The sequence below is a fragment of the Perca fluviatilis genome, chromosome 1 (assembly GCF_010015445.1).
Source record: "Perca fluviatilis chromosome 1, GENO_Pfluv_1.0, whole genome shotgun sequence".
Taxonomy (NCBI): Eukaryota; Metazoa; Chordata; class Actinopteri; order Perciformes; family Percidae; genus Perca; species Perca fluviatilis.
In genome coordinates this window covers 43,650,923-43,664,211 of record NC_053112.1, presented here as the reverse complement: position 1 = coordinate 43,664,211, position 13,289 = coordinate 43,650,923, and the positions used below count along the sequence as shown (strand labels likewise).

The 13,289-nt window shown below is 37.7% G+C and overlaps 1 protein-coding gene across 1 annotated transcript; it reads left to right on the top strand.

The window, feature by feature from the left end:
• The first annotated feature begins 202 nt into the window (after nt 1–202).
• zgc:165520 (uncharacterized protein LOC571872 homolog) lies at nt 203–13,159 on the top strand. Its single transcript, XM_039814659.1, has 10 exons — nt 203–597; nt 1,326–1,400; nt 1,560–1,659; nt 1,795–1,869; nt 3,509–3,579; nt 4,200–4,308; nt 5,506–5,579; nt 6,402–6,536; nt 8,400–8,510; nt 9,645–13,159. Exons 1-10 carry the CDS (start codon nt 568–570, stop codon nt 9,720–9,722), a joined length of 858 nt encoding a protein of 285 aa, XP_039670593.1. The 5' UTR covers nt 203–567; the 3' UTR covers nt 9,723–13,159.
• The last annotated feature ends 130 nt before the right edge of the window (nt 13,160–13,289 follow it).

The following is a 13,289-nucleotide window of genomic DNA, read 5'->3' as shown; positions in this document are numbered from 1 at the left end:
ATCCCCATTTAAATAGCTTTATTCAACTATACTGTAGTTAAATAATAAGCCATAAAATTATATTTTTCGGTCCCTTATTGCTATTTGCAAATTATAGACTAATAGTAAAAACTAAAGGCAACATACAGTGTTTTACGCTGGACGTGGGAGGGGTGAGGGGGGAGACAGGTTTATCGTCCTGAACACTGCTGTCCTAATCCGTTCTTAGAGGATAGAGGCTTAGAGGGACCTCAGGTTAGGTTGGCCACTAGTATTGCCTCAGAGAGAATCCTCCAAACAACCAAGAGCTTCTATTCATGAACAGTTTTGATTCCTTCCTTATTCTAACGCACCTTCATGTCTGCGGCTCCTTCTCTGGCACTGACCACTCTCTTCCGGTCAAATCTCCAGGATTAATTGAAGGAGCTAATCATTTCCACTGGGCTAATTTGGAGGCCATTTTAATAGCTGTTATAGGCTTAGGCTAGACAACGCATTGTTGTGCGAGACCTGTGAGGTTGCCTTTTTTTTCTATTTATTTATTTATTTGTTTGTTAATTTTTTATTTGAACCTGCAGACTCCTCAAGATGAAGGACCGACTGGCGCAGCTGAAGGAGGTAACATTAGGCAGAATTATTTTGTTTAGTTATTTGTCATATTTACCCTGTGGAGCACCTGTTGCTAGCACAGACCCTATGGCCTATAGCCCCCATGATATTAATGTAACATTAAAATGTGTGGAAGCACTGTCGCTAGTCTGGAAAAGTCCAATGTTTCCAGTGACAGTTAAAGATCAGCTTGCTACCATTCCACATTTATTCAATGTAGCTTAAATCACCAAACAATTGCATATTTTACACAAACTAATTTTAATTTAATTTTTACTAATTTTATCTTATGAATATAAATAGCCTATTAATAGCCTAAATATAGGCTACTATTTTAAAGTAGATAGGCTTGTAGTCATAAAGCGCATGTCTCCTATAATATTCGGTAAAAGTTTTGTCTATTAGGCTAAGTAGGTAAAATACACTGTTTAGTTTCAGGTGTGAGAAAGGCAGTATAGCGCGTGTGAGGTAAGCATTCATTTAACGTTAACCTGCAGTTGGCCTCACGTCACAGTGGCACTCATGCACTGGCTGCAGATGAACTGCTTATTGCTTTCTTGAATTGTTTTACTGCTCAATCAGCTTTTATATATTTGAAAGATAGTGGAAATACCTGTAGTAAATATGCTGTAGTTACTCTGGGCTGTGTATTTCATCCTCAAGTTCAGTATTGACGCCGCCTATTATTTGCGTGTGTGTGTGTGTGTGTGTGTGTACGCGCGCGTGTGTTTTTACAGAAGAGTGATGGTGGAAGCGATGACATTGAGGTTCCTGTGGAAAATGAGGGTTTTATGGATGATTTCTTTACTCAGGTATTTGGTCAGTCTGTCTGTCTATTCCTCACATTTGTAAAATGGAATGTATAATGTATTTCTTACTTACTGGTGTGTGTGTGTGTGTGTGTGTGTGTGTGTGTGTGTGTGTGTGTGTGTGTGTGTGTGTGTGTGTGAGTGTGTTTGTGTGTCTTTCAGATTGAAGATATCCGTATCAGCATTGACAAGATAGACGAGAGCGTAACAGAAATCAAAAAACTCTACTCCACCATCTTGTCGGCCCCCACATCTGACCAGAGTAACAAACACACACACATATTCTTCTTCAGGTCTGTTACTTTCCATTACTTCTTTCTGTTTGTAATTTCCCTCTGCTTTCTTTCTCTCTCTCTGTGTCTCTCTATCTCTCTCTCTCTCTCTCTCTCTCTTTCAGAAACACAAGATGATGTTGAAGCACTCACCAATGAGATCAAGAAATCAGCCAATAACGCAAGAAACAAACTTAAGAGTCAGTATTTGTTCTTTTTACTTTCTTTTCCGGCACACTTTTTGTTTGTTGGTTAGTTAGTTTTATCTTTGACAGAAAGTCGTTCCCATTGAAAACAGCATAACATTTTTATAAACAATAGATGAATGGAAAAGTGTTTTTAAAGGCTGTGAAAAGTCCAGGAAATGTCACTCAATTCCATCATATTGTGGTGGTGGCAGCAGAGGTTTTTAATTCAATTCAATTAAATTGTATTAATAGTGTCAAATCATAACAGAAGTTATCCCATCGCGTAAAATATGGATGCTTGGTCAGGTGCCTTTGGCGTTGTTATTGATCTAAACGTGCTTTATTTAAATGGGCTGGGTTGGGACTATTGGCGTCACTTTTGACACAGTTAGGGACAGTTGGGTTCAGGAAAAGAAAACCGGACAGTTGGGTTTAAGAAACATGACACGTGGGACATGAACCCCAGTCTCCTGGGTGAAAGTCCTGTGTTGTTTAACCCATCCACCACCCCAACCAACCTCCCTATGCAGATTTTCGGGCTTTCATACAACTCTCTACCGTTGTCGCTCTTAATGCTACGTCATCTTCAAGCGCCGTGCTCTCGCCGGTGCGTTGTACACACACGCTGAGGGGTGCTTTTTGCGTCGTATCCGACGCTGACAGCCACTGCCCAAGCGTCTGTATTTTACAAGTTTGGAGTGAGAACAGGTTGTTTAGGACACTTTACAGACAGAGTAGGTCTAGAACACACTGTAATTTACAATTCCCCCCAAGAGCAAAAATGTTGGTGCGACAGTAGCGAGATAAAACTTCCTTTAAACAGGCAGAAACCTGACTCCCACCCTGACTCTCGGTGGTCTGCCGCTGCCGGTTGGGACACAGAGACACTGATACACATGTATGATTTCAGAATAATTATAGCAGATAGCATGATGCGCAGTGGCAGTTATATTAGGGCTGCACAATTTATCGAAATAGCAATATGGACTAGTGCAATATCCAAATCGCAGGGGAGGTGGGGGGCGCAATATTTGTTAGAGACATATATGTGTCAAACCATTCTGAATGAAGTATTGTGATGCTGCAGAGACGTCCCAGCCTACAAATCCTATCCTACAGACTAAAGAAAAAATCTTTTTTTGGTACAGATCCTCGCAACAATTTTTTTAATTTTAATATTTTTTAATAAAAATAAGAATAATGGTACAAAAATTATCATTATCCAATATCGTGAATCATATTGCAATCGCAATATCAGTAAAAAATAATTACAATTAGATATTTTCCTCATATCATGCAGCCCTAAATTATAGTAACTATAAAGATATTAGAACTATGACTAGAAGACAGATATGATTAGAGACAGATATCTGAAAACCTTTGCAAAAATATGTTTTTGTTTTAGGTGAATGCTTAACATGTATTATATAAGTAGCATTTTGATACTGCATTGTGAGTGTAAATGTCTACTTCTGCTCCCTGGAGAAGTAATTCATTTTCAATTTTCAATTTCATGCCTGAGTAGATAATAGTTTACTGATACTAGTATAGTCCATAAATATTTCTGTTGTGTCTCATCTTGTGTTACTTTTGAAGCCATATCTTCAATATCTGTGGACAATCTCTTTCACTTTTGTCTGTGTGTGCATAGGTATTGAGCGCCAGCTTGAGTCCAACACAGATGAGAGGACCTCAGCCGACCTCAGGATACGCAAATCACAGGTCAGACAATATTAGATAACAACATTAAATTACGTTTACTTGACCGACCAACCTTCTACAGTATATAGAACTGGGGCCCAAAGTTAAAAGGGGTTTGAGTTTGCACATTTCTTGAGCAGGTGGCAGTTCTCAGCCCTTCTCCCTTTGTAGAAGGCTGAGAAGCACCTGCAGCAAGACCTGAAAACTGCTTTATTTCTGTTTCTTTTCTCTTTGTGAATACAAGTCGATTTTTTGAGTGCTTGCTATCTGTGTTTGTGTGTAAACATTTAACAAACTAAAAAAGAGTTTAGGACACGTTAAGAATGACCTAAACAAGTACAAATTGTTTTTGGATTATGATTGTTTCAGTGGAGAGTTTTTTAATGTCCCATGATTGCTTGAATGTTGTTGTCCAAGAATTTGGAGGGAGCGCTCAATACCTTTACAGTGCTTTAAAAAGCCAGAACACAATTTTATCTCTCAACCTCCTTAAACCAAAAACATGTATCTGGTTAAAATTGTTTTCTTATTAATGGCATTCAGGGGAAACTCCAGTGCACATTATGATATGTGTTATGTGACTGTCATTACACATTTCCTCACCTTTTAAGTTAATTAACAAGGCATTCTCATTATACCAGCATGCTATCCTGGCCAAGAAGTTTGTAGAGGTGATGACAAAATACAACGAGGCTCAAGTGGACTTCAGAGATAAGAGCAAAGGACGAATCGCCCGACAGCTGGAAATCAGTATGTCATAATTGATCATTACTAGACCCAAACACAATCTGCAGATTGTGTTTTCTTCTTTTTTTTTTTTTTTTTTTACAGTTTTCAGCAGTGATGCAGAACGAAATTCTGCGGAATTTATCAGACAGTTTTTCAGCTAGGGGTGGAGATGTGTTAACATTCAGAGTTTTATTTTAAGTTTTTTTTAATTTGTTTGAAATCTGTGGAATTCTGTGTCTGCAGATTTTGTGTGGCCCTGATTATAACATGCTACAATCAGACAAACGGATGATAGCTTAGCTTACTTACTGTAAAGTAAACAAAAAAATTTTGGTGTTGAGTTGAGCAGAAATTTAATAATTTTGGACATGGCGTAATGGCTTTGTCAATAACTATTTACATTACATTAACACATTTTAGATCTACTCCACCTGTCACAGTCACACAATGTAACATATAGTGTTATGACTCCATTAAACATGACTTGGTCTTCTGATTACTTTCCTATAAAGCACATTTAATTTTTGTGTCAAGCATAATTGCATTATGTAAACTTGTAACATGGCGTCTTATGTCTATTACCGTATGCTTATAATCTCTATTGCAGCTTGTTGTTGTCAGACATAAAGGTTTTATGTCTGCTTTTAACATGATGATGACAGCCACTCACCATTTTCTACAGGTCATAGTTTGGAACAAGAGCATTAAACACGTATAGGATGTAGATGCCAGATATGATAAAGCCATTTCTGACCTGTTACAGTCAGGTTTGAATATGACTTTTGTAATTGATGAATCATCGAGACTCAAGTGAGGCTGAAGTTTTGTAATACCACTTACACTGAGATATGTATATTATAACAAACCTCATGAGGGCCACTTAACGTGGTACTGGCAGCAATATAGGTCTACTGATCACTTTTCACATCAGTAATATAAGTAGGGTAGAGATGATATGGCTGTTACACATTTTACAGACCCTGTGGAGTTTTTTAGTAACTTCAGTCAGGTTGAATCCACTTTAAACAAGCTGTTATCAGTGATTCATTTGATTTTACACAGGCATGTCTCAGGGCACTGGCTGGCAGTTGCTTTAATATGCCATTTTTCCTCTGTCAGTCTGTCTTTACCTTCTGTAATTAACCAGGCCTGTCAGCTGTTAACAGGTATTTATGTAACAATGTAATGTTGTATAACTGTCCTTTCTGTTCATCACAGCGGGGAAAGCAACGACTGACGAGGAACTGGACGAGATGCTGGAGGGAGGCAACTCAGCTGTCTTTACTGCCGGGGTAAGACTGACAGTGTGTGGATCTGTATGTAAATACATGCACTAAAGGGTGAACACTCTCGCCGCGGGAGAACGTTGTTTACATTATCCTATTTAAATTGATCAACAATAAAAATTCCATAACAGCTAGGGCAGTCATTCTTTTATTTTTTATGTTGCAGCAAAAAGCTTAGGGCTTCTGTCTTTTAAAATCATTATGTTGACACTTGTGATGACATCATCACGTCACATGACATCCGGTCCAAAACGGGCTGATAACTAGCGGTGGTGACCGTTATGGCCGCTGGAGGTCGTTGTTTACATGATCCTGTATGAAACAATTTCAAATAATTCATTTGGCATTAATTATTTTGCAGTAGAAAGCTAAGGTGTTTGTCTTTCGTGTCATTACGTTCTACGTTCGCGATGATGCTATCATGTTAAGGACGGCCGGTGCAAAGCCACAAAGACATTATTCTATTGCAGATGAAACTATCAAAACCCCTTTACAATCTGCTCATAAAAATGAGAATATCTCAAAAACTTTAATATGTGGTTGAATCAGCAGCTCTCTAACACAGTCTCAACAAAAATGGATGAAAAGCTTATCAACTTTTTGTATTCATAAGACTGTGCAAGTATTGTTTTTATTGATTCAACCCCTTGTTGAAATTGATATTTCATTAGATGTTTGAGTATGCACGTTTTTGCCTCATTGCCACAATTAAATAGTAACTTGTTCTCTAATTATCTGACCTTTTTTTCATCCTTTGATGTATTCTCATTCTTGCGCAGATGTCATTTTGTCTGTCTTTGTTTCCCCACACACCCCCTCCCTCCCCAGATCATGGACTCTAAGATCAACCAGCAGGCCCTGAATGAGATCGAGGCTCGTCACAAAGACATTATGAGGCTGGAAAGCAGCATCAAAGAGCTCCATGACATGTTTGTTGATATCGCCATGCTGGTTGAGAATCAGGTACACACACACACGCACACACACACACACACGCACAACAACGACTAATGATGGAGATTAATATATGGTTTTGAAACTTCAAAAGTCTGAAAAATGTCATTTGAACTAAGATTTCAAGACAAGTCTCTCGCTGTAATACAAATACTCTCTATGTAACAAATAAAGTTACATAGAGTAGCACATCTTTTACTTACTTACATATTTGGTCTTGCTAGCTTGAGCTCAGCTCAGCTTAAGTCACATTTTTTATTGCACGGTTTATCAGTCCTGGTGTGTGTATGTTTTGTCCATCTTAGATTGTAATGGAACAGCCGACACGAACACACACGCCTATTGACTCAATAATAAAGCCGTAAAATAGGCTATCTTTCAACTCAGGACATCGCCACTTCTCACAAATACAGATAGGATTGGAGATGAAAAGTTTAACTGACATGGAAACTTAACTAAAGAGGCGTTTTCATCCGAGAGACGCTGTGATTGGTGGATAGGATATGGAGCAGGGGACTGACAGCGACATAACCAATCACATTATGACAGACGCTGCAATTTTTTATTTTAAATGAATGTAACCTACTGGCAGTCTGGCACATGTGGGTGCTCAGTATTTTCCGCGGTATCCACGGTATCGGTGCCTTTAAATGGAACGAAGCAGCACTTTCTACCGTCACAAATGGCAAATAAAGGCTTCTGAAACAAACACTACCCAATCAGATATGTTTCAGCCGCAACGCAACCCAACATTGGAGAGAATTTAACAAATTGGCAGCCAAGATGACATCTTTTACTGTCGTTAGCATGTAGCTACTATAGTTAGCAGTGGACTCTAATAGAATATAGCAGCAATTTCTTCTCTAATCTTTTGCTACATTTATGCCTGGTGTCCACACTACTCTGGCGTTTCAGAGGCCCCTATATATATATATACAGCTGATCTGCAAAAGTCTGTATTTGCTCTGTTAAGAAGCAGAACCAAAACACATAACTTCACCCAACTATGTAATATACTGTATATTGTTTATTGATAATATAAATTGGAGTAACCACCTTGAATACACAACAACAATAATAATAATTATCCCATAACTGTGTAGGGTTCCAGTGTAACTAACTAGATGAGTCTGTGTTTTAGATGTAGAAAGATTGTATTAACACAGATTTTAAACCTCAGACGTCTTCTATAATATCATATTGTTATTAACAACCACGGGGAGCAGAGCATTCAGCCGCTCTGCTCCCCGTCTCTGGAATTCATCACCACCGCAACTCAGAAACATTGATTAATTCCCCCATTTCAAATTGCAACTCAAAACACATCCGTTTAAAACTGCCTATTCCACTTGATGTCAATTGCTCTGCCTCTTTCTGTTGTATTATTGCTGTTGTATTCTTTATTTTTTGCTGCTTTTAATGTCTTTTTTATCCCTGTACGGTGTCCTTGAGTGCCGAGAAAGGCGCCTTTAAATAAAATGTATTATTATTATTAACACAGAAAAGTCACCATGACTCATAACAGTAAGATGAGCAGCTGATCCCAGAGAGTGTGTCACTGCTGTACAAGAAAGACATGTCTCAGACAAGACAAGTCTCATGTTCTTCCAGCTCAGTCAGTCCTTCACGCTGTACGTTAGATTATTAAACTGCACACTTATTTGATAAAATGCAGATAAAGGTAGACACAAGCAGATGTCCACCTACACAACATGACACATGTCCACATAAATTGAAAGACAAAATACAGGAGTTGGAGCACTTTTTTGCTGCTGAAATGTATATACAGTCAATATAACAAACACTTCTTATTTGTCTGTCTTTCTTTGTTCTCTCCTCTCGCATTATGCTGTCTTGTCCTGCCCTCCCCAGGGTGGCATGATTGACAGAATTGAGAGCAACATGGATCAGTCAGTGGGCTTTGTAGAGAGGGCAGTGGCCGACACCAAAAAGGCAGCCAAATACCAGCAGGAGGCGCGCAGGGTAAGTTGAGACTGATTCAGCAGTAACATGAATGTAATAACCTAATGAAACATTTAAAAAGTTGTAACAATCGCACAAGTGATAGATTTTACTGTAGACATTTGTTTCCTCTGATTGTTTTTTCATACATAACATAAATGCATTGACTGGCTGTCAGGCAGGGCTGTCCTTGACAAAATTATTAGATGACTAACACGCATATGATTTTGTCGACTAATCAATTAGTAGATTTAATCGACAGACCTGTAAAACTGTTTCTCCACAGAGAATCGTGCTAAAAGCACCACTTTATATTTTTTGTTTACCAGAGATGTGCTCATCTCGGAAATAAGTCATTCAGCATTACAAAATGACTAATCAACTAAAGAGATCTTAGTTGACTTAGACCAAAACAACCGATTAGTCGACTAATCGACTAAGAGGGGGACAGCCCTAATTTACTGAGTGATGCACATAACATAAACATAACAATGACAACCATAAACCCATGATCAAGCCAGGAGTTGCATTCACCTATGATAGGTTAGTAGTTGAGACTAGAGAATTACTTCTGTGAAGGAGGCCACTTTGAAAGTGTTCATATTGTTGTTTTTTGTAGACTGTACATATTGTATAATTGTAGATATCCAAGCAAGTGTGGAATGAAACTTCCCAAATAGCTAATACATTATAGAATAAATGTTATATTTGATATTATATGACTCTAAACAAGAAATGTTCTATTGTATTTATGATTCTAATTTTAGCTAAATGACAAATTCTCAAAAGGAAATGAAACAACTAAGTTTGTTGTATAAACGAAAAAAGCGGGAGGAAGATCATCTGAATTGTAGAGGCATATTACTTATGACATTTCAATTTAAAGTCTGCCTTCTACTTCAGAACACACCACATCTTTTTTCAATCCAGTGGAATGTCTTGTGACAAAAAATAGATGACCCAATCAACAGAATACAGAATATTTATCAGGCTCTGGTGCGACCTGGCCTAGAACCCTCTGGATTAGGTCTTGACCCCCTCCATTTTGATAAATTTGATTTGTGTTCAGTTGCTCAGCTAACTCCAGCATTGGGGAATGTAATGTAACATCATCTTCCTTTCTATCTCTGTATCCTTTTCCCTCCTGTTCTCCAGAAACAAATGATGATCTTCTGCTGCTGTGTGATTTTGGCCTTGGTACTCGGTTCATTTGTCTACAGCTTCTTCAAATAGAAAACCAGAATGAGGCCACCCTGCAGCTAGGTCCACACAGTACAGGATGAGGCAGAGCAGAGCTACTCGCCGACGGTCACAAAATAGAGCCTGGGCTCTGTTTACTGTCATTTCAACTAATTCAAGATAAACATCAAAGCTGCAAATATTTTCATTTGTTCTCAGTTATTTCTGATAACTCAGTTATTTTAACCTTCTCTGGGTGCCCCACATTTAAATTCAGTTTCAATGCAGTGTCAGGATATTTCAAGTTATAGGCATGGACGATCTGGTCTAAGAAGATTACTTAATATTACTCCAAGGCATTTAGTTTATTTAATGTATCTGCTTCATACAGATTAAGATCAGCATTCATGGTCAGCTGCAGAACTTACTGAGAGCCATATGATGTTTGGGTTAAACAAAGCATTACTTAAATAATATATTAGATACACCTTTCAATGCCTACATTGCATTGCATCCAATGCCCCGACCACCACAAAATAACCTCAGAAACACCATAGTTAAACCAACAGACCAATAGTCCCAACAAAAACCTGAACATCATTGTGTTGATAAATATAAGATGTATTGTTGAGCTGTAACTAATGCAGCTGAAATCAGAATACCTTACAAAATGTAGAAACAAAATGTCCCATTTACAATAAGCAGTCACTTGTATGAATTGCCCTCTTAGCCCAATTTTGGGAAATATGTCTTCCTTCTTTGACTCTGACCTCAGAAAAAATACTGTTGCAGTAGTTATATGAATTTGTATGGTATTAAGTGCAGGAATTTTCAGTAAATGCTGGTGTATATGTAGGACTTTTCAGGAGTATTGAGTTTAGATTAGCTAGTGAGTGGCAAAGTAGAAAAATTACTAGAAAGAGTAGATATCTACATTCATATACCCTGAATATCTCAGTCTCCCTTATACTGAAATGGATGGATTCCTTAAAAAGCTATCAAACCTGAAAGAATTTCTTGAGTGAGCTTCAAGAGAGTTTTATTGCCCCATGGGCTATTATCTCAGATGATCCAAATATTTGAAAGGTAACTTCGTTTTTTTTTAACCTGGGCCCCATTTTTCTGTTTTTGTGTCTAAGTGACTGATGTTAGTCAAATTAGTCCAATATTAACCAAGAGAGACAAGCTACAATGTTATGTTATTAGGCAATTGTGCACCTTTAATTTACATCCACAAAAAGTGTGTGTTTTCAATTACCACTGATAATGTTGAAATAAACGCTTAATGTGGCTGGGTTAGCTCAGTTGGTAGAGCAGCCCCAAAAATATTCTAAAGAAAAATAAATAAACCCTTAATTCACCCATTTACATGTGAAAATACTCTGGGTCTATACACACTAAAAGTACTGTTTATTGTAATTGGGGTCTGGTGAGTTGAGTTGGCGATTTGAAAAAGGATTTTACTCTTTAAAAATGTTTTTATCTCTGTAGGGATCCTTTCCATAATCTTGTCAGACACCTATAATAACAACCTGCGCCTGTCAGTGGCAAAAACAGCCCTTTTCCTGGTTGGAAATTGACGATGGGCATTGCCCAAAATGATTACATTGCAGCCTGGTTCGCGGCTGCTGGTTACAGCTTTCCTGCTGAATACTGGACCAATTCCAAAGATTTCTGTTCACATTAGTTATCAGTTAGAAAATAGGGTCCAGGTTGTAAAATAAAATAAAAAACGAAATTACCCTTTAAAATGTACTGAATAGTAGGATCTGCCTTCACAAATACATTGAGACTGTTGTCATATCCAAGAAACAACTGAAAATGATTTATTAATGAGCAAGGAATGAATAACATAAAGTGAAAGTGAACCAACCTCAGACAGATATCCCTATAGCATGACTGCATGATTACCACACTGCCCATTATCACGGTGCATATCTTTGAAGTCAGTATCCTAAGTATTGAGGCAGCATTGTTGTTATTCTTTTGTACATTTCTCTGTTACTTGTGTTTTGATGTGGAATCTATACTACTGTGTCAATACTTATGCTATCGACTGCATTTAATGATACCTGCTGTGACACCATAGTGGGCCTTTATTCAAATCATTTTTCAATTTAATGGAGGAAAGTCACTTTCCATAAATAATTTACATATTGAAGTTTTGATGTTGAACTGATTAAAATATTATTGAAATTAGATGCTGTCTGATCTAAAAATAGGAGTAACCGCTAAAGGTGTTAGATTAGAAATGGAAATAAACACAGCCCTGCTTTATTTTATTACCTGACACTGCCTTGGGGGGGGTGTTCTGCTACAGGTCTTTGTTGTTTGTGTATTTACTACAAACATTGCTTTAATTTTTAATATATGTATGTCTGTTTTGCCCCTTCTTTTTTAAAGGACTATGACTGTATTTCCAAAGAGCTTGTTCTTGTTTCATGCCATGGTTTGACTCTGGTTGGTCTTTGACATTTGCATTCTTCCTTTTTGCTCTAGATCCACAAATGCAGTTGGCTACACTGCAGGTATGGGCTGACATTGACACTGCACTGCAGCCTACTCTTGTAATGTCAGCCTACTCTTAAACCATATTTGGCTCTTTTGCAATTTGAGACTAGATTTGATCACTGGCTCATGCGTAGATCAGCAACAGAAAGTGTCACATTTTAATGTTGGTTATTGAAATATTGTGTAGAATTATTTTTGTGAGCAATACAAGCAGTGGTGTTTTTTCGTACTCATCTTAGGTGGCAAGCTACAACTGCAGTACCTGCCAGAAATACTCTGTGGATGTCATACTTTATGTACCACTTTGTTTACTGTCTCATGCTGCCATCAAGTTCACCTTGAAAGATCCCTCTGATATCCAAAGATTTAACAAGACTTAAAATTTTAACAAACTGATGTTAGATTCTTTTCTTTGGGAATTGAACAGAAAAATTCTACTTTGTGCTGTCAAAATAAAATGGATGAAATGTATTTCCCAAGAATAAGATAACATAACATATGGGTAACCAATTATAACCTGGGTTGTTCATTGCACCTGTAAATGTGTTTTTGGACTTGAATGCAGAGTCTCCAGTTGTGGGTGTCCACCTGACAGTGGGAGGACGCCAATTTCTTTGCCAGATTTCCAGAAGGCTAGATGTAAACCTTACAAAAATACCGTAACATAATTACCTTGATAGTTAGAACTTATAATAATTAAAAAATAACATTCCTATTTGTCAAAAGGATGATTCGAGGGGGCAATAGGAAATTAGACAAGAGTAATAGTTAACCATGTTTCAGTACGCACATTGGCCATTCTATTCACTATTATTATTAGCTTGGGTGACAACCTGTAGTGTGATTTTGTGTCTTTCCTTTTCCTGCGTACATTATTTAAGCCTTGTCTCTGTAGCAATGTATTACAATGTATTCTATTGTTGTATTGTCTTTTGTAGTTTTGCCCACTGTTGACGATAATAAATTGAAACTGTTATTTATTTTGCTTATAAGTGATTATTTACGTTTTGATTAATTCGTACTGCGCATCACAGTTTAGCATGTTCCTCTCGCTCGCCGTATTCAAGCTGTACGTGTTTGAAAGACAAGTCACTGCCACCAATCACAAGA